Source organism: Rana temporaria, chromosome 9 (assembly GCF_905171775.1).
Source record: "Rana temporaria chromosome 9, aRanTem1.1, whole genome shotgun sequence".
NCBI lineage: Eukaryota > Metazoa > Chordata > Amphibia > Anura > Ranidae > Rana > Rana temporaria.
In genome coordinates this window covers 107,172,297-107,191,668 of record NC_053497.1, presented here as the reverse complement: position 1 = coordinate 107,191,668, position 19,372 = coordinate 107,172,297, and the positions used below count along the sequence as shown (strand labels likewise).

General features: G+C 41.6%; 1 protein-coding gene across 2 annotated transcripts in view; it reads right to left on the bottom strand.

Annotated features, from left to right (window-relative positions):
• COL5A1 (collagen type V alpha 1 chain) overlaps positions 1-19,372 on the bottom strand; it is a 255,317-nt gene that overhangs the window by 98,748 nt on the left and 137,197 nt on the right. For both annotated transcript variants that reach the window (XM_040324092.1, XM_040324091.1), the window contains exons 26-29: positions 17,628-17,672; positions 10,387-10,440; positions 6,113-6,157; positions 5,288-5,341 (exon numbers count right to left, since the gene is read on the bottom strand). In XM_040324092.1, the coding sequence (XP_040180026.1) occupies positions 5,288-5,341; positions 6,113-6,157; positions 10,387-10,440; positions 17,628-17,672 (198 nt within the window). The remainder of the gene's footprint in view (positions 1-5,287; positions 5,342-6,112; positions 6,158-10,386; positions 10,441-17,627; positions 17,673-19,372) is intronic.

Below are 19,372 nucleotides of genomic sequence, written 5' to 3'. Positions count from 1 at the left end.
CCCCTGTACCATAACCACACCTCTTGAGCGAAGTAGAAATATCTCTTGTCTAGTTATTTATGGTAAGCATAGGGTTGAACCCTTTCTTTTGTTTTTTCAGAGGTTGAACAAAGTTCTTTAATACAAATGCATTTTTTGTGCCCATGAAATTATTTTTTTTTTTTAATTGTGTGAATGAAAAAAAGCACAAGAAGGCGAGAACCAGCAAATTCCTCCCAAGCCATTATCAGTGTCTCATTTATCCCAAGCAATATGTTAATATTACTTAGCTTGCATTACAAACACAACCAAAACAATCTAATTATGTGCATTCCAACAAACACTAAATTGCTCTATGATGAACCCTCCTGAGCTCCAAACACCAGGATAAATTTGATTATCAGCATAAAACCAGCCATGCTTCGCTTTACTGGTTGGCGGGCGGCCTCTATGTACTTCATTAGCTTTATCGGCAGACATTTGTTGTGGGATTCTGAGGCCAGAAATTCTGTCTGTGTGCTGCAAGGTATCCAGAATGCACTGCGACATGCATTGTTCACTCCTGTAGTGAGGCTACACCCTCCATGCAAGGGGAGGAAAAGAAGATGTAGGGCTCTTAGTGCCTCGGCTTGGGACGCACAGCATGTGAGAAGATACGTGACAATATTCCCTCCAGCCTGAACTGTACATGGCTGATTTTTCCTGTTCTATTCAATTATTCACTGTGGAACTCAGAGAGGTGGAAGCGTGCAGATGCTGTAAATAATGAAAGTTTATGTGTGACATGGAATCCATATTTTCTCTTCATAAGCACTGATCTATTTCTACTCCTTCCACCAGACACACTGTATTAACCTACATTAAATAATATATAACCTCTAAAACAACAGACTGAACACTGCCAAATAGCTCTGGAGGTTAGGAAATGGCGCAGAGTCTTCCACAGCTTTGTAAAGCTCCCTCTGATGAGATCTGTTCAGAAAAGTTTTTTTTTAACAAAAACTGTGGTAATGTTTCATGTTCCTGTTAGAAGTTTGAATGTTTTAAAATATTCTTAAATCTTCAAGTCCAAAACTGTGGAGTCCATGTCATCTTCTTTGAGCTGGCTCATACTTTTCCTGTGTTTGTAACTGTTCTGCTCCTTAGTATGTTATAATTAGGTAAAAGCTCCATCAAATAACCAAAATTTAAAACAATACTCAACCCGAATACCCTTTATAACACCAAATTCCAAATTACCCGTACCACCAATAACCCTAACTCATAAAGCTGAAGTTCAATCTGCTTATATTTAGCCTTCCTTGATATTGCCCTAACCCCACCCCATCAACATGCTAAGGAACTTTTTAAGTAAGCAGTTGGTCCATATGCTTCTCTATGCAATGCAGGCAGATCAAGACTGGTGGTTGTAGCTACACCTCATCCCAAGAGGCAGTGAACTACGCATGTGAACATCGGCTACTTCAGGCGATCTCCACCTCCGGGGTTTTTCATCAGTGACGGTGTTCCTCCAGTGACAGTGGCTTTATTCCATCACAAGTGGCAGGGATCCTGGGTTACACTCCATCAATCCTGGCTTCCAAGTAACCCAGACTGTTATGCCTAGATAAATACATCCACATGCTATCTTTGTGGACGTATTTTATTAAATGCTTTCTGCTTAATATACTACACTGGGGTTTGTGCTCTTGTCTTTCTGTTTGTTTTCATCGATTTAAAAGAGCACCCACTCAGGACCAAGAGGAGCACCCCCATAGATGGATCACTACAGATAATTTTTTTGGGGCCACCCGACATTACTTTCTTTCATTCAATGTATTAGATCCTCAACTACAGTGCCTTGAAATTTTCCACATTTTGTCATGTTACAACCAAAAACATAAACGTATTTTATTGGTATTTTATTTAATAGACCAACACAAAGTGGCACATAATTGTGAAGTGGAAGGAAAATGACAAATGGAGTCAATACTTTGTAGAACCACCTTTCGCTGCAATTCTTTTTGGATATGTCTCTACCAGCTTTGCACATCCAGAGAGTGAAATTTTTGCCCATTCAAAGTGTGCGTGTGTGAGTGGGGCTGTGATGGAAGACACAAATGTAGGGGGGGGGAGGGGTGGACACGTGTGAGAGGCACTCTGATGGGGGACATAGGTGTGCAGAGGGGCTCTGGTGAGGACATACGTGTACACAGGGGGGCCCTGATGGGGACACAAGTGTGGAGGGACTCAGATTGGGGACACATGTGAAGAGGGGGCTCTGGTGGGCACACAAATAAGGCAAGGGGACTGATGAGGACAGAAGTGTGTGGGGGGGCTCCGATGTGAGCCACAAGTGTGCAGAGGGGATCTGGTGGGGACACAAATGTGGGAGGGGGGCTCTCATGGGGTACATAAGTGTGGGGGGGAGACCCTGATGTGGCACACACGTGTGGGTGTGCTGATTGGGACATGGGCAGGAGGGGGTTTTAATGGGTGTGGGGAGGTGACTCTGAGGGGACACAAGTGTGTGACAGGAGTTCTAATAGGGACACACGTGTGGGGGGATGGTTGTGATGGGAACAGAAATGTGCAAGGGACGGTGTTATTGGGGACACAAGCTTCTAGGGACAGTCTGATGAGGACACAATTGTGTGGGGAGATTCTGCTGGGGACACAAATGGGCAGAGAGGCTCTGATGGGAACACAAATGTATGTGGCAGGCGGAGGATACAGGTGCACTATCCAGCCCCGCTGATGTGGCCCTCAAAGTAAAAAGTTTGGAGACCCCTGATCTAAAGCATTCCATTGTAGCTGTGATTGTATGTTTAAGGCCATTGTCCTGCTGGAAGGTGAACCTCTGCCCCAATCTCAAGTCTTTTGCAGACTCTAATGCCGCGTACACACCATCACTTTATGTGATGAAAAAAAACGACATTTTCTGTGAAGTAAAAAACGACGTTTTTGAAACTTCAAATTTCAAAGACGAAGTTGCCTACACACCATCGTTTTTTCAAAATGCTCTAGCAAAGCGAGGTTACGTTCACCACTTTTTTCCATTGAAGCTCGCTTCATAACTAGCTTCTGGGCATGCGCGGGTGTAAAAACGTTGTTTTAAACGTCATTTTTTGCTACACACGGTCAATTTCTGTGAAGTAAAAAACAACGTTTTGAAAAACGACACATAAAATTGAAGCATGCTTCAATTTTTTTTTTGTCGTTTTTTACAAGACATAAAACGACGGTTTCCCCCACACACGGTCATTTAAAGTGACATTTTTAAAAACGTTGTTTTTTTTCATCACATAAACTGATGGTGTGTACGCGGCATAACAGGTTTTCTTCTAAGATTGCTCTATATTTGACTTCATCCATCTTCCATCTTCCATCAACTCTGACCAGCTTCACTTTCCCTGCTGAAGAAAAGCATCCCCACAACATGATGCTGCCACCACTATCACGGTGGGGATAGTGTGTTCAGGATGTGCATTGTTAGTTTTCTGTCTCATCTGATCAGAGTACCTTCTTCCACATGTTTGCTGTGTTCCCCACATGGCTTCTCGCAAACTCCCAACAGGACTTCTTATGGCTTTCTTTCAACAAAGGCTTTCTTCTTGCCACTCTTCTATAAAGGCCAGATTTGTGGAGTGCAGGACTAATAGTTTTCTTGTTTACAGATTTTTCCACCTGAGCTGTGGATCTCTGCAGCTCCTCCATGGTTACCATGGGCCTCTCGGCTGCTTCTCTGATTAATGCTCTCCTTTCCCGGCCTGTCAGTTTAGGTGAACAGCCATGTCTTGGTAGGTTTGCAGTTGTGCCATACTCTTTCCATTTTTGGATGATGGATTGAACAATGCTCAGTGAGATTTTAAAGCTTGGGATATTTTTTTTTAAAACCTAACCCTGCTTTAAAATTCTCTACAACTTTATCCCTGACCTGACTTGTGTGTTTCCTGGCCTTCATGATGCTGTTTGTTCAATAAGGTTCTCTAACAAACCTCTGAGGGCTTCACAGAACAGCTGTATTTGGAAATAAAATTTTAAAAGTTTTTATTTTTTCTGTACCATACTAGGCTTCATTTACGAAGATGCATGTTGATGGGGACAAGGGCCTTTTCCCCACAATCCTGGTCGTTGGTTGTGGATGTCTGCGGGTAGGGGGCTTATCAAAATAGGGAAGAAAGTCCTTTACTAAAAAAACAAAAACAAATGTCCCTCGGCGTAGATCCATCTTCAATCACAATGCCTGCTGACACCGTCGACCTGGAAAAATTTTAAATAAAACTCTGGTTCCAATGCTGGCTCTAACCCAGCATGCCCCCAGTTTGTGACTTTACACAGGGCGGGCCATCTGGTGACATTGAGTAGCACCGCCCCTTAGTAGATTATTTAGCAGCAGGAGGCGACGGAGCTGTCAGACAGTGGGAGCCAGCGTACGTGGACCTTTTTTCCTGCCAGTGGTGGCGGACATTGTCACTGACAATGTTGGGGGCATGTGGGCTGGTATGTCCCAGGAGAGAGGGGGGGGGGTTGATTGTTCTTTTGGGTTATTAGGTGAAAAATAGTAAAATATATTAATAGTAAATGCAGTGTACATGGATACACTGCATATAACCCACAGTCTGAAAATCTATTTCAGTGTACTGTTCAAATAAGGGTGCATTCACACTTGCAAATGCACCCAGTGGGGGTTCCCACCATTAGCCTCATTAAAAGCAACTCTTGCAGATAATTGTGCTCACTTGCATGTATTCGCTGAATTCACAAGTGTGAATGCACTCTAAAATAGGGATTTAGCAGCACACATGCCAGTCAGATTTGCATATTATCTGGCTACGCATGGGACTTCTGACATTATGCTGCCCATTTCTCTGTGTTCCCTGTAGTGTCCTACCTTTACTCCCAAGTCATATACAAACAAAAATGGCTCCCCGTATCAATGTCCATTCTGCAGTCAGAGATCTCAGTCTTAGCAAGAGACCACTGTCATTCAGAGTTCCTAAAAGGAAAGGGTGTACCTTTATGTTTTGGTGGTTGTTGTTTTTGGCTTAGTTGACCATTATGGAATTTTGCTTTGTAGAAACGTATGATGCAACCATTCTGTACAAGTGGCAATCTCACTCTTTGAACAGCACAGTGACCTTGTGCAGCCACCATGGCCTGGTCTGACTGTACTTATTTCATTATGTCTTTAAAGTCTTTACATGAAATGTCATAGAGTTCTATGTATTGTATTGCAATGTGAACTTTAACACAATGTGATGTGTTTGCACTCTTTGTAACATAATAGAACAACTTTAGGCTGAATAAACACAACTGAAGCGCTTACTCTGTCTCCTTTGGGCCCCATGTCACCCTTAAATCCAGGGAAGCCATCTTCACCCTAAAGACAAAGGAAACATGGAAAGAAAAAAATTAGTTCTATGTGAAATGCAGCTTCTTTACAATACACCTATGTGCATTTCTGCAACAGAGCAGGGTTTATCGACATGCCCATGGCTCCCTGGGCAATGGAGGGTGACTGACAAGGAAGGAACTAGAGTTTCTAATGGCCTCTGGGCTGCTGGTTTGTTGTCAATGAAGATTAAGGGTTTCCAAGCACAATTCTAATAGAGAGATATTATAACAGGCTGGTGGGACAAAAAGCTCAACAGATAGAAGATATAGGGAGTCATATCTCTCTATATGTGCTGTACAATGTCTTCCAGATTCTCACTGTTTTCTCATATCTTTCTCACAGGTTGCACAGTTACACAGCTAGCCCAAACTTACCTCTCTGTATAGACTGTAACTTTTCTCAGAGCATGTTATAATATGCCAGCTGCTTCATCCGGACTGCCCCAATCTTTATCTTTATGCAGGTTTTCAGCAAGATCCCCATCCCTGAAAACTCCATTCCCATAATTACTGTGTACTGCCACTAGAATTTGCATCTGAATTTGCATGAATGAGCATATTTTTCAAAGCATATGAAAAACAAAACTATAATGGAAGAATGAACCACTTTGTAAAAATTCAGATGCACTGATATTATGCTAATTTTCTAATGTCTTCTACTGCCCTAAAATGCACACGCTGGATCCCCCCCTCCATCCCAACACACCTACAACCACCCACCCACCTAAACAGCTGGTGATGGCATTTAGTAAGTTACCTTCTCTCCCTTTCCACCCTTCAAGCCTCGTATTCCATCAGCACCCTGTGAAAACAAAGGAATAGATGTATGAATAGAAAGCAAGACATTTTGCAGCCAAGCTTGTAATTTCACATTAGCTGTATTCATCACCTGTAACCACATACAGTATACTATCCACTTTAGTAGAACCTGCAGACTTTACTAAGACTCCAATCCACTCAACTCATTCTGCTTAATTCAGAAACATTGATTACTAATGCCCCGTGTACACACGACCGGTTTTCCCGTTGGAAAAAGTCAGATGAGAGCTTTTGGTCGGAAATCCCGACCGTGTGTATGCTCCATCAGACTTTTTCCAATGGAAAAACTGCTGGAAAAAGATAGAGGACAGGATCTTTTTTTTCCCTTCAGGAAAAATCCGATCGGAATTTCCCATCGTGTGTACAAATTCTGACGCGCAAAATTACGACGCATGTTCGGAAGCATAGAACTTAATTTTCTCGGCTTGTCGTAGTCTTTTACGTCACCGCATTCTTGGCAGTCAAAATTTTACCAAACTTTTGTGTGACCGTGTGTACGCAAGGAAGGCTTGAGCGGAATTCCACTCGTGTGTACGGGGCATAAGACTTATTCTGCCTCGTATGGTAAGTTCCATTGGACAAGTGTCTTAATTCTTGTTATACATTAACATTTTGGATGTAATGTCAATGCAAGTTGCGCGTTTTGGTACTTTAACTGTTTTCCTTTTCTTGATATTCATACAATTATACCAGCTGTGGTACCTAGATTTCCCAGCCCACAATCTTTTATAACCCAGTATTTGACAATAATACAGTCCCACTCTGTACATTACTGCAGTAGATCTTGGCGCTACATTAACAAAAAAGTATATGTCAAGGCAAAAAAATGCAGTAAATGCAGCAAATCTCTGCCATTCATGCACATTTACCTGTACATGAACGTATCTGTTGATCTGCTAGAATGGCTCTTAAATCCTGTTTTTGGCTGACAATACACAGTTTTTTTTGTAGACTGAGTGGCATCGGCCCTGCCCAGTTATCTTTTGCTAAACTACTCAAACCCTTCTACTCTCATCTCTAGGATATGGACACCAATTATTGTGTAGTCCAAGATAAGAAGTAGGAGGGCTAGCAAGTATTTTTTCACTTATTAAACAGATATAATAAAACATTTCAAAGGTATATTTAACATTTTTAGGTTTTACATAAACATTAATACCAGTTATAAGTAAAGGAAGAACTGAAAAATACTATGTATTATTCTAAAACAAATAAATAACACTTTACATTCTCCTGCAGTCTCTTAAGACTGGACTGTGAATTTCTAGTCTAAATTTACAGAGAGGTGGCTTAAAAAGTGCTCGCTGGTCCTTGTTCACATTAGTAGTTATACTGAAATAAAAGGTTCATTGGCAACCCTCTGGAAGTGCATTGTAATGATTTTAGTACTACAAGTATTCATCTGGGTTTGTGGAGCAACATAGTGTTGTTATCACGCAGCAGAACTTAACATTTTCTGTAAGAAAAGGGTGTGTGAAATGTAAAAGTCATCCCCTCCACTTTTTTATTCAATGTCTTGGATCCTTGTCAGAACTATATTTACGTGAATTTATTGCTTTGGTGAGTTGCAGATACTTGCCAGCCTCTGACAGGAGGATGATAAGAAATACAATGTAGCACTAATCGATCCATCTAAAGTCACAAATGATCCTTCCATGTCTGTTCATTGAAGATTGCACAAATCAGACAAGCTAGGCTTTCTGAAATTGAAAACACTATCACAGGCTTTCAAGTTAATTATAAAGCCTCCCTGTACTAGTCAAGTACTTGTAAAAACGGGATGTTTATACAGGAGCTATAAGAAGTAATCAGCAGAGGTCCTCAAACAGCAATGATCTCTTCTGCAAACCATGCTTCTATCACTGTGCACTCTACTGGTGAGATATGTGAATTGCACAATGCTCTGAAATGACTGTAGTGTATCCTTTTTTACTCGGCTGATATCATTGCTTAGGGCTCTAGAGATGGCATTCTGTAGGGCATATATAGCTTCAGTGTATCCTAGGTATATCTTTGGTCCCTGAAATCTGAATTAGTCTGATTCCGCCTAACATAACAGTGTTACTGTAATTCACAATATTGTTTCTTCTGTGCTCAGTATATAGACGCTGCACCCTGCCTCATCTCTGTATGCTGGGTGCAAGTCTCAGTATCTGTTCTTATTCCGTATATATGGATGCTGAAAAATAACACTTCTCTTGCTCTATACACTGGTTATAATTGGCTTGTTTACACCAGCAGCTGCGTTAGATTGCACCTGCTGAGGTGCAATGAGAAGGCTATGGTGGCAATGTGCTGGAAGACTTTTTTTTTTCTAACTTTAATGTAATGTCACAAGCATGGTGCAATGCGGTGGACTGCATTGTGCCATGCTGCGCTGAAAGCACTGCTGTATTTTTTCCAGTGTGCACCAATGTAAAGTAGCAGTGTGCATTGACCTAATTAGGAACAAGGCATTTACCTTGTCTATGCATTCAGACTGCGCTCAGCAGCCCTAAAGCACCTGGTGTAAACAAGCCCTAATTGTTGGTATATCTTGGTATAATGATTCCGCACAGTTTTGCTTCTCTTGTCCTGTACATTGGATGCAATTCCCAGTATCTTATTCTGTATGGATGGCTCCTTTACAATGCAACTCATTTTTGCCTGTACGTTGAATATGATTCTCAATATTTGCTCTTATTCAGTAGATACAGATGCTGCAACTAATTATGGAGGCTTCATAACATATCCTGTTCTGTATATTGGCTGTTTTTGTCAGTATCTGTTCTTATTCTGTATATATGGATGTTGCACAGTAGCACTTCTGATGTTCTGTATGCTGGGTGTAACTTCAGTATCTGTCATACGCAGTACTTTTTCTCTTGTCTGTATGTTTATATATTGACAAAATATAACAATGATCTCATGTATTCTGGTACCTTTGGCAGTATGATAATTATTACAATATAGCTCTGAGGGATGGAAGACCCGATTTTCATGGGTCCCTCAAAGTAGCCCTTTAGTCCTCAACCTGAACTGGAAAGTGTCAGCAATTGCTTAGTGTGTCCATTTATAAACCCATTTGTGATTGAGCTCATAGTGCACAATGACAGCAAATGGCTTCTGACACAAGAAAATAAATATATAAAGTAGTAAATTGTCTCCATTAAGCCCGACAGTACACCCATCCATCTCCACTTTAGGAAATCTAATTATGACACTTTGGAGGAGAATTTTTGCTGTTCTGCAGCCCCCTTCTCAGTGGCAGTGCAGGATAATTCACTTAGTTTAATGACAGCTCGAAAGGCAGATATTTTGCTCTTCACACTCTTAATGTCTCCCTAATGGAGAAGAGTGAAGTGCAGCCAGGAGAGGAAGCTGGAGGATGGCTGGCATCATTTTTGCACAGGCTGGCCTGAGTCAGCGCCACAATTAACCTCTCCACTGCCACAGGCTGCACAATGAATGGGCAGGCTCCCCTCTCCTACTGTATGCCTCAACTTGTTCTGTAAATGAATGCTGGGACTTGTGGCTACTCAACAGCTGCAGGGTTAAAGGTTGAAAATTATGTTTTGTTGCCCTAAATTATTTACATTTCTGTATCTGGTGAATATTCACTACAGTTTTATATTTACCACTTCCTTAAAACCACACTCCATGCGACCCATTCTACTTAATAACTCCATCCATCCAAGGGTTGAATTGGCAGCTTTTACTGGTAAAGTTGACTATTTTGGGCCTAGTAAAGCCCACCTTCATAGCACTGAGCCAATAATAAAAAGTGGGAGGAGGATCAGTGCCAGGCTTGACCAGGAAAGGTAGCCATTTGTGTAAAGCTCCTCAATTTGGGTGTTTATACAGCTGTTTGAAGGTATATAAAAGAACCTCTGATCACCCATATAATCCATATAACATTTCTGTAAATCAGTTATTTACTTGGAAAAAAGTCACAGTTTTACTTTACACTTCAACTCATGGAAGTCGCAAAGTCATCGATATGCAGTCATGCCATTTCACCCATGTAGTCCACTCTCCTCTGTAGGTGTGATAGCGAGGCATGACAACAAATTTCCTATATCATCCACAGTAATATAGGAACTATATATTTACAAGACCTGTGTAAAAGCCTCAAAAGTGTGTGATGAGTTTAAGGGTCAGGGAATAGCAAGACAATGGACAATAGTACAGACATCCCCCCCCCCAAAAAAAGAACCCATTAGCAACACCTACCTTCACACCTCGAGGTCCTGGATACCCGATTGGTCCCTGAGGTCCTGCAGGACCCTGTAGGTAATGAGACAAAAATGTAATGTCAAAAGCATTCAGTACAATGTGATTGTTTTGCTTTTAATGTGCAGAACTTATTTTGGCTAGTGTACATCACAGGAATTCACTCTGACTGTGGGGTACACTGCACTTGAACTTTGCATTAGGTTTTCATGTTTCTCTGCTGGGACTTGTAGTTCTGCTGAACATGTGAGATATTTATCATTAACTGAGTTTTTTTACTTATAAATGAATGGTTAAAGCAAACCGGTGTGCAAACTTGAAGCAATGATAAAGCCTATACATTTGGTCATGTGATTGCTTTTGAGGTTTATTAAAGCAGAGATCACCTGACCAGTGCTACTCAAAGAGGAGTCAAAAAAGTCAGAAGCAGCAATTATCCTGGGAAAGTCAAGGACTTTTTTTCCCTTTATTTATCCATTTTAGCAAAGCTGTTAATGTAGGACATGACATAAACAAAGCATTACAGGTCCACTTCAAATACAATTATGGCCAGTCCCCCCTCCCCCTACTTGGAATAGTAATCTGGACCGCAGCAAGCCACAGGCCTGTATTTACAACACAGCGTGTGCCACTGTCTTTGTTTTTCCAAGCTACCCGATCAGAGTCTAAACTTTGAATTAAGTTTCTGTGCTGTTGCTTGGCAACTGATAGACAGAGACCTCACAGTGCCTACCTCCCTGCTTCAATCTGATTACAGCCCCGCGCACGCTTACTGCTGAATATGCATACGGCCACCTGAGACACGAGCAACCTGCGCTGCTTTCACCTCTCAAATCTTATTTGTTTACAACAAAAAACACACAGGCACACAATAAAGAATAAGAATGTGTGTCTCTTAGTGGTTGCACATGTAGAGCATGGAAAAACATTCAACCGAAATAGTGGCATTTAGATGCTGGAAACCTGAAGGTGATTACATAACTATTGCAAGGGGCCACACAGTGGGTTCTGAAATCACGGTTGCTGCCGTCTGCCTCATTTTCTGAGATCAGAAAACCAACTCTAATTATTGGTAACACAGATTGGTGATAAACTCTACTGTACCCAAAAGTCCTACAGGCCACAGAAAACAGTTGCAAGTTGTGTAGAATTTCTCATGCACTTATTAACTGAAGATCATTTAGAAAAAATCAGCCACATTTTTTTTTCTAGTTTTGGATAGTGTATAGAAGGGTTACAGTTCTTCTTTATTTGTCGTAGTGACCATTGTCATTGCAACAGAGAGTGATGGGAAATCCAAAACTGAAGGTTGTTACCGGACAGGAGTGGAGGGGAAATGTTAGAGAGGTTTTGCAGTGATTTTCTCACTTCCTGTTGAGTATTTGCACATGCAGGTAAATCTCACTGATGGGGATATAAATTGTAATAGAACACTAACAGAGGTACCAACCATTCTTCACTCCATCCAAAAGTAAAAATATACGTTTTGGCTAGAGTTTAACGTAAAGTTACTAATTGAAGTGGTGGAGTTGCAAACATTGCACTAGATGTTTATATGTGTATCATTTGGTAAGAGCCTGACATTTTCACTTCATCAATGTCAGATAAAGTTCAGATAATACAGTCTTGTCTATATTCCCATTGCACACATTCCTGAAAACGGGCTCATCAGTAGTGGGTGCTGTAGCGACTACCAGCTGGATAATAGAAACCTCACAGATAAATGCACATATTCACCAGCACACCAAGGATCCTTAAATATTGTCCAAGGCCTTTATTGCAGAACGATCACATCACATGAACAAGTGCGAAATTTCAGAGCCACGCAGGACCCCTTCACATGCCTGTGTGGCTCCGAATTATAGCACTTGTTCTTGTGATGTGATCTTTCTGCAATAAAAGTCTTTGAACAATATTTGAAGAACCTTGGTGTGCTAGCAAATATGTGCATTTTTCTGTAATGTTCAGATTTTGAGATGAATGGACAGCTGCAGCCCCTGACACCCATACAGGATGGAGGGTAAAATATTATTTCCTTCATTGTGAGATCATCAGATCCCACTGTGGTGCAAACTAAAAGCTGTCCATGCCATCCTTACTTTGTTACTTATTGACCCACAGAGGTAAAAAAGTACAGTGTGGTGAACATGACTTCTGAATTCACTTGTTCTTGGTGATTTACTCATTAGGGGTATTGAAGCCCAGATATCTTGTATCTTTTAGAACAAGTGAGCACTGGCAGCTTCCAAACTTTATCTAGACGTTTATCTAGATGTGCTCTTTATGCCTCCTTCAGTCCAAAATGGCTGAATACACAGAGCAATTGGATGCACAATTAATACGCGAATATTAACTAATAATTAATGCTGAGAGTAGAGATCTCCTTCCATACAGAGGGCTTCCTATCTGCAATTCTGTTGTGGATCCCGCAGAAGTCCCTTTTTTAAAGGAAACTTGAATGGGAAGAAATTTGTACACTGCCATTTCTAATCTTCTTTTGAAAATGCCAACTGCTATTCTGTCCCAGAATAAGCACACATATTAGAACAGCCTTTCTCAAAGTTTCTACCTCACTGGAAACCTTGAAATCATTTTCAGGTCTCTGGGCACCCCTGCTAAAACCAATTTATTAGGTGCCAGTAGAAACAAATACCCCTTACATTGGTGGTCAGAATCCTATGCTTACAGATGGCTAAAAATCATTTGTGTCATACTGTTGGCTGTGCCAAAGGCATTGGGCCCAGGAATTATGCAGGTGCCAACAAATGGGGGGTAGATCAACCACAATTCAAGGAAACCCTAACATTCTCTGGAGGAACAGTGGTTGAGAATTAGAAAGTCAAAGGAATGCTATAATCTCTATCTAGGCACTTGCTCCAGGTGAGTGACAAGCTATTGAAGCCACTGGATCAACATGACAGCTGACGCGTCACATTTTCAGAAGAGGTTTATCACTTGCAGCCTCTATTGTTTTTCCTTCCTTGTCTGAACCAGCTGAAATAGTAGAACAGATTGCACACAGCAGTGCAGCAAATAAAAATACTGAAGCTTTCTATAAGTATGCTCACAAAATTCAACCAGATTACAGCTGTTATACTTTAAACTTGTGGATAAAACAATGGAATTGTATTGGGTGCTTGAAGCCACACATTTTCCTCCATTATATATGAGGCTTTTATGAGTTGCATGTGGCCCTAAACTCTCTCCGCTCAGAATAAACCTGGTGTGACATTGAACTGGCTCCTCCAGGCAGTGCGCTGCATTTCATTACAAGTAAATTGCTGAGTGCTGCTTGCTAATTGGCCGACGACAGGTTAGCATGACTTCACACCAAATGTAACAACACATCCCCTCGCTTCGTGCAGAGATTCCAATCTCTTACATCCCATGTGACGAGTGTAACTGTGCTGTTACTGGAAAGAGAGGCTCCAAGTGAACATAAAAGATAACCTTTATTCCTTCTATTTGTTACTTTAAACCCATCAAAGGATAATTGTAGTTTTAAATGTGCTCCTTTGCACATATAACTTATTTCTTTTGCCTTCCCTTTCCTTGTTTTCTGATAGCAGTTAGCACACCAAGCAAGTATTTCTTTCTTTATATCCAGTCCTGTCTGCAGCCTGCACTGTAACTGCAGACCAGGACAGAGGACAAAGAAGTAATGTGCTGCACAAACCTGTAAGGATCAGTGTCTTCAGTGCTAGGAGCTAGTGATACCACGCAAGATTGCCACGCAAGATTGTGCGTCTGTACAGGGGAGAGGTGGCATTAAATCCTCCGTAATGTTTTCTCCACTGAAAACTAAACATAATGTTTTGGCTAGTCTTGGGCTTTTGAGTAAACAAACCAAAAAGGTTTATTCTCCTGAACCATAGTATATATACTATAATAGCATTAAGAGTAATCATTTATAATTGTAGTGATAAAAGCAGGTAGATGTCCCACTGAGAAAAAAGGGGTGGCAATATATCTGCACCTTCTCATCTCAGTAACATCGCTGATATCAAGGATTTCTTCTCACTTCCTTTGGATCTCTCCAAAAAAATACCGACCTCTAATGCCATTCACACAGAGGGAGACAGAATATTGCAGACTGCAATAAGAATTGCCTGTGGCGGGTAGAGTGCTCGCTGTCTCCCCCTGTAGACCTATGTGACCCAATCGGCTGGTGTGTTGAGGTTAAAAACATGTGCTCGGCATTTGCCCTGTACAGCTGGTGGTGTACCAGCCGTGCATCAGAGAGTTAAACTGCCTTGTGTCCTCCGAAGACAACTAATGAAATGCGGCCTGTCAGAGCGAGCCCCGGGTGGGTTTCCTATATTTTAAAATAAATTCTTTCTACGTTACCGCCCAGAGGAAGAGAGAGGCACAGAAAATATTTCTTGGCATATTTTAACGGAGAATATTTCATGGCCAGTGGCATCTGTCAGATGCCAGGAATAAAAATGAAGGTGAAATAGAAGATTTATGGAAATTTAAAATATTTAATTCTCTAGGTAGGTGAAAAGGGACAGTATGATGATGATGAACTACAGCCCTCAGCATACCCTGCTAGATGCAAGGATCACGTTTTCTAGCAAAATAGCCAGAAACACAAGAAGGGAAACTAGATCTCATTGCAAGAGGTGAATTGATATTTTGCAAGCTGAGCTCAAAGAAAAGTGCTATTTCATGTATAAGATAAAACATGATTGTAAGGATCATGTCAGATGAGTGAGTTCATTCTGAGATGACTTACCTCCTCACTCCCCCCTGGTTGGATTAGAGAGATGTTGCCCTATTACTGCTCCCTCACTAGGGAGTGGGATTCTGTGAGATTATGCAGTATGCCAAGCCAACAGGGAAGCAATGGCCATTAGGGGAAGTGGTTGTTGCACCTCAGTGATTCTGCTGCTGGTAATGTGTTGCCAGCAGAGGAATTGCCTGTGTGACATTGGAATTGATGCACCTGTCCAGATAATGAGGACATTCATGTCACTTTGCTGTGCTGGCCATTGCCCTATGTTATCAGCCCACGGACCTATGTAATAAGTCAGCTGGCAAAAGAAAAAACATTCTTATATAAACCAACTTTTTTAAACAAGAGATTATTTATGATAATTCATTATATATTCCTGCACATTAAGTCTTGGATCACACTACTGCTGCTGAAGCAATTTGATCAGACTTTCATAGTGATTAAATAGTGCAACTTAGTTGCATTTTGGATTTGGTTTGTAAACCCTTTGGGGCCAAAATCATGCTGGAATCGCACCAACATAGTACAGGACCCTCTTCCAAAATTAGGCTGTGCTGAGTTGCATTAATGTGAACGAGCACAATTAAAAACAATGTGGTTTCTATCGTCATGCGATTCTGTGCGACTGAAATCACACTAGTGTAAATAAGGCTTAAAGCCATTTTGCAGATGTAGTATAATAAACATCTGGCTACTCAGCTAAACCCTGGCAGCCTATGAAATCAACCCAAGTCTATTGATCAATCCATTTTAGGTGGTCATTTATTTGTCTCCTTTGGGTAACAGAAAATAAATTAATTCCTCCAAAGCTGTATCAGCAGTTAGTTAAAAAAAAAAAAAAATGTATTCGTTTGCAGAGATTATTATAAAAAAAAATGTGCGTCTCTCCTCAGCAGAGCAGCGCTGCCACCCTGTGGCCAAACTGAATAACAGGTCTCAGGGTTTGCTTCACGTGTGGCACAGGCTCATGGTTGCAATTGTGACCTCTCTTTCTGACAACAGTTTTGCTGCTGGTGGATAAGGTTTTAAGGTTATAGACTTTTTAGAACTCTATGGCCGAGTATTCATGTACATTTAAAGAAAAGCTATAAGGAGTCAATACTTTTCAAAGCTACCTCTAGGTTAGCATCCTTAGATCAGATGTTCTACCCCCTGGAATTATCAATACCCAAGAAACACAATACAGAAGAGAGGGCAAGAAGAGGTGCTAACAAGACTCTGAGGGGGAGATTTACTAAAACTGGTGCACAAATAATCTGGTGCAGCAGTGCATAGTAACCAATCAGCTTCCAGGTTTTAGCCCCCATTCATACCAGTGCAGCTTTGAAATGACACTACTTTCAAAGCCGCACATCAGTGCAATTTGCACTGCCGACTTCATTTAACAGAAGTCTATGCAAGTCATAATGAAATTGGTAAAAAGTAGTGCAGGAACCTATTTCATAATCATATGAATTGTTCCATTGCCGACAATAGGGTGCAACTTGTCATGCGATTTGGGACTGTCAAATCGCACTGGTGTGAACGGGAGCACGTGACTGGCCCCGTTCAAAATTCTGCTTAAGATGGCCATAAATTAATTAAAATGTTCTTGTTCAATCTCCTTTAGATTTACCTATGTAGTGCAGGAGCCTTTCTAATTGCATACAGATTGAAAGTGTTTAGGTTTGACCTCATATTATATGGTTTTGGTAAATCTAAGGGCACTTTCACACTGGGGCGGGGTGGGGGGCACTTTACCACTGTAATAGTGGCGCTTTTCGGCCGCTAGCGGGCGCTTTTAACCCCTGCTAGCGGTCGAATAAAGGGTTAAAAGTGCACGCAAAGCGCAGCTGCCGAAACGCTTTGTAGGTGCTTTGGCAGCGCTGCCCATTGATTTCAATGGGCAGGAGCGGTGTAAACACCGCTCCTCCCCCGCCCGATAGATACTGCTTGCAGGACTTTTTCTAACGCCCTGCAAGCACACTGCCCCAGTGTGAAAGTACTCAGGCTTTTTTATTTACCAAATTAATAAATGCAACAGAATATGTTTGCGCTATATCAAGAAAAAGTAGCCAATAACTTTTTCATAAATGTTTGGTAATTTTACAATTCTGGTTAGGCCACAGAAGAGGGCCAGGTATGCTGCTTGAAGGGTTGCTCCATCCAAGGCTGATATTTCATGTTTAGGTTTGTAGGTGAAAGAGTGACACCTTCACTATGCAATTGTGGGAGGGGCTACTGGTGGAAAATCTCACCATTGTGGGAGGGTCCGGGACCAAAATCACTGTGAGGAAATTTCAGCGTTGTGGGAGGGGCAGAGACACAAACTAATGCTGAAAAATGTTACCTTAATAGGATGAGCTGAGACACAAATAACTGCAGGGAAATAAAATCACTGGAGTGTCAGAGAGAGAATTAGGCAATTCATCTCACCAGTGCACACCCAAAATTGAAATACCTACTTTGTGTGGAGCCGACATTTAAGTTAATAGGAGCACTGTATAATAACATTCTACTATACCTGAGTTCCTTTCTCTCCTGGGGGTCCTTCCTTTCCGGGGTGACCCTGTGTGGAGAATAAGACAGAGGATAAGACATTTTCATACAGTTTGCCTCATATCTGCATTGCTAAGTGGGATGTACAATTAGCAGCACACCTGGACTTCCTGCCTCCCGCCGCTGTTAGCAGAGAACATAGATCTTGTATAAACACCAGAACATTGTATGCATACCAATGATCCCAGACCCCGCTGAATGGTGCGCACAGCCTTGCGCAGGGAGAGTGTTCTCTGCATTACCATTTACGGCTTGGTTCTGCTGCTTTAGCGCTCCTCACCTGGAGTAATTAAATGTATTTTGCTCTCAGAAGTCCTTTGTTTATATTCATGCTGTGCTGCTTGTGTGAGTCTCGGCATAATCTGCAAATTACTGCATTGAAATTAAGTTTATAGCGGGCACCACATGAAGTAATGCCATGAACAGTGGCACAGAGAAGAGGGTGCTCTGAGGTTATACACAAGATATCTATAAGGGTCCATTTACAGAAAGTTCAAACCTTTAATTTCATTGCAAAATAATTTCTAAAGGTTTTCTTTCTGGGAATTAAGAAAGACTGATTATACACCCACCTGTAACCTGTGATTACTAATAAAGGGGAAACAAAGAAGGAATTTGACTGCAGGGAATCTTGAGCATCAATATTATTATTATTATTATTATTATTATTATTATACAGGCATAGATCAAAACCCAAATTAACTTTGGGTCTTTCCCAAATAAATCCTGGACAACATTCACCTAGAGGAGGGATGGCCACATCTTTACTGAAGTTATAGCTATAAACAAACAATAAACAAATGTATCCCATATAATCCAAATACTGGCCTCAGGAATACCATGAGCTCTGTAGAGTGACCACTGCCTCAGTCCTTGTGCTTGTCCTAAAGAGAACTTCCAACAAACGGGGTAGTTGTAAGAATCTGAATCTCCACCACTATTTGGTATAATAGAGCAGGCTTATCTCTCAGGGAGAGGTTGTTGCATTGCTATTAAGATGGATTCCTTTCCGGACTGAGTAATAATATCAGTTCAGTGTCAAGCCGTAAGGCGCCCATCAAGGCTGACCATCTCCTGCTTGAGCTCAGGGCTGTTAACTGACACTGGTAAAAATGGCAATTATTAAAGCTTTTAGCTTTCTTTCATGTAATCCTGACAGGGTTGCTACCTGTCAGAGATTCACCTGGACAGTTCAGGTTTAGAATCATGTGCCTGGGTTTTACTCCGTCTGAATCCCAGACACATTATTCAGATCTAATCTCATCACGATTCCGCCTATAACAGCCGACACCTGCCATCCCCTCCCCACACATTGTTCTTGTCCTACCAGCTGTTTAATGCCCTCCCCCTGGCTCTGGCACCTTTGGTCAGTCACTGCCACTGGCTATATCTCTCCCTCTGCACCTAGCCGCTCCCGCCCCCCGGCTCTTCCCCCTCCCTCATACACTGCTCTCTCCCACCAGCACTGGCACATATCACTTTTCTGCTGCCACTCTCCCATTCTTGGGGACAGACTGACCTCGGGGGATTGTATCCGTTAGTTTTTTTATTCAGCCCATTGGCTTAACAAGAGAAAACTGTCTATGGCCAGCTTAACAAAGCCCTGTACTATATTGTACATTACACACTCCTGTACTATGTAAACAATTTTGCCACACCCACAGTTGGCTGTGGCACATTACATTACATTACATGTGCCACGTTACTAAT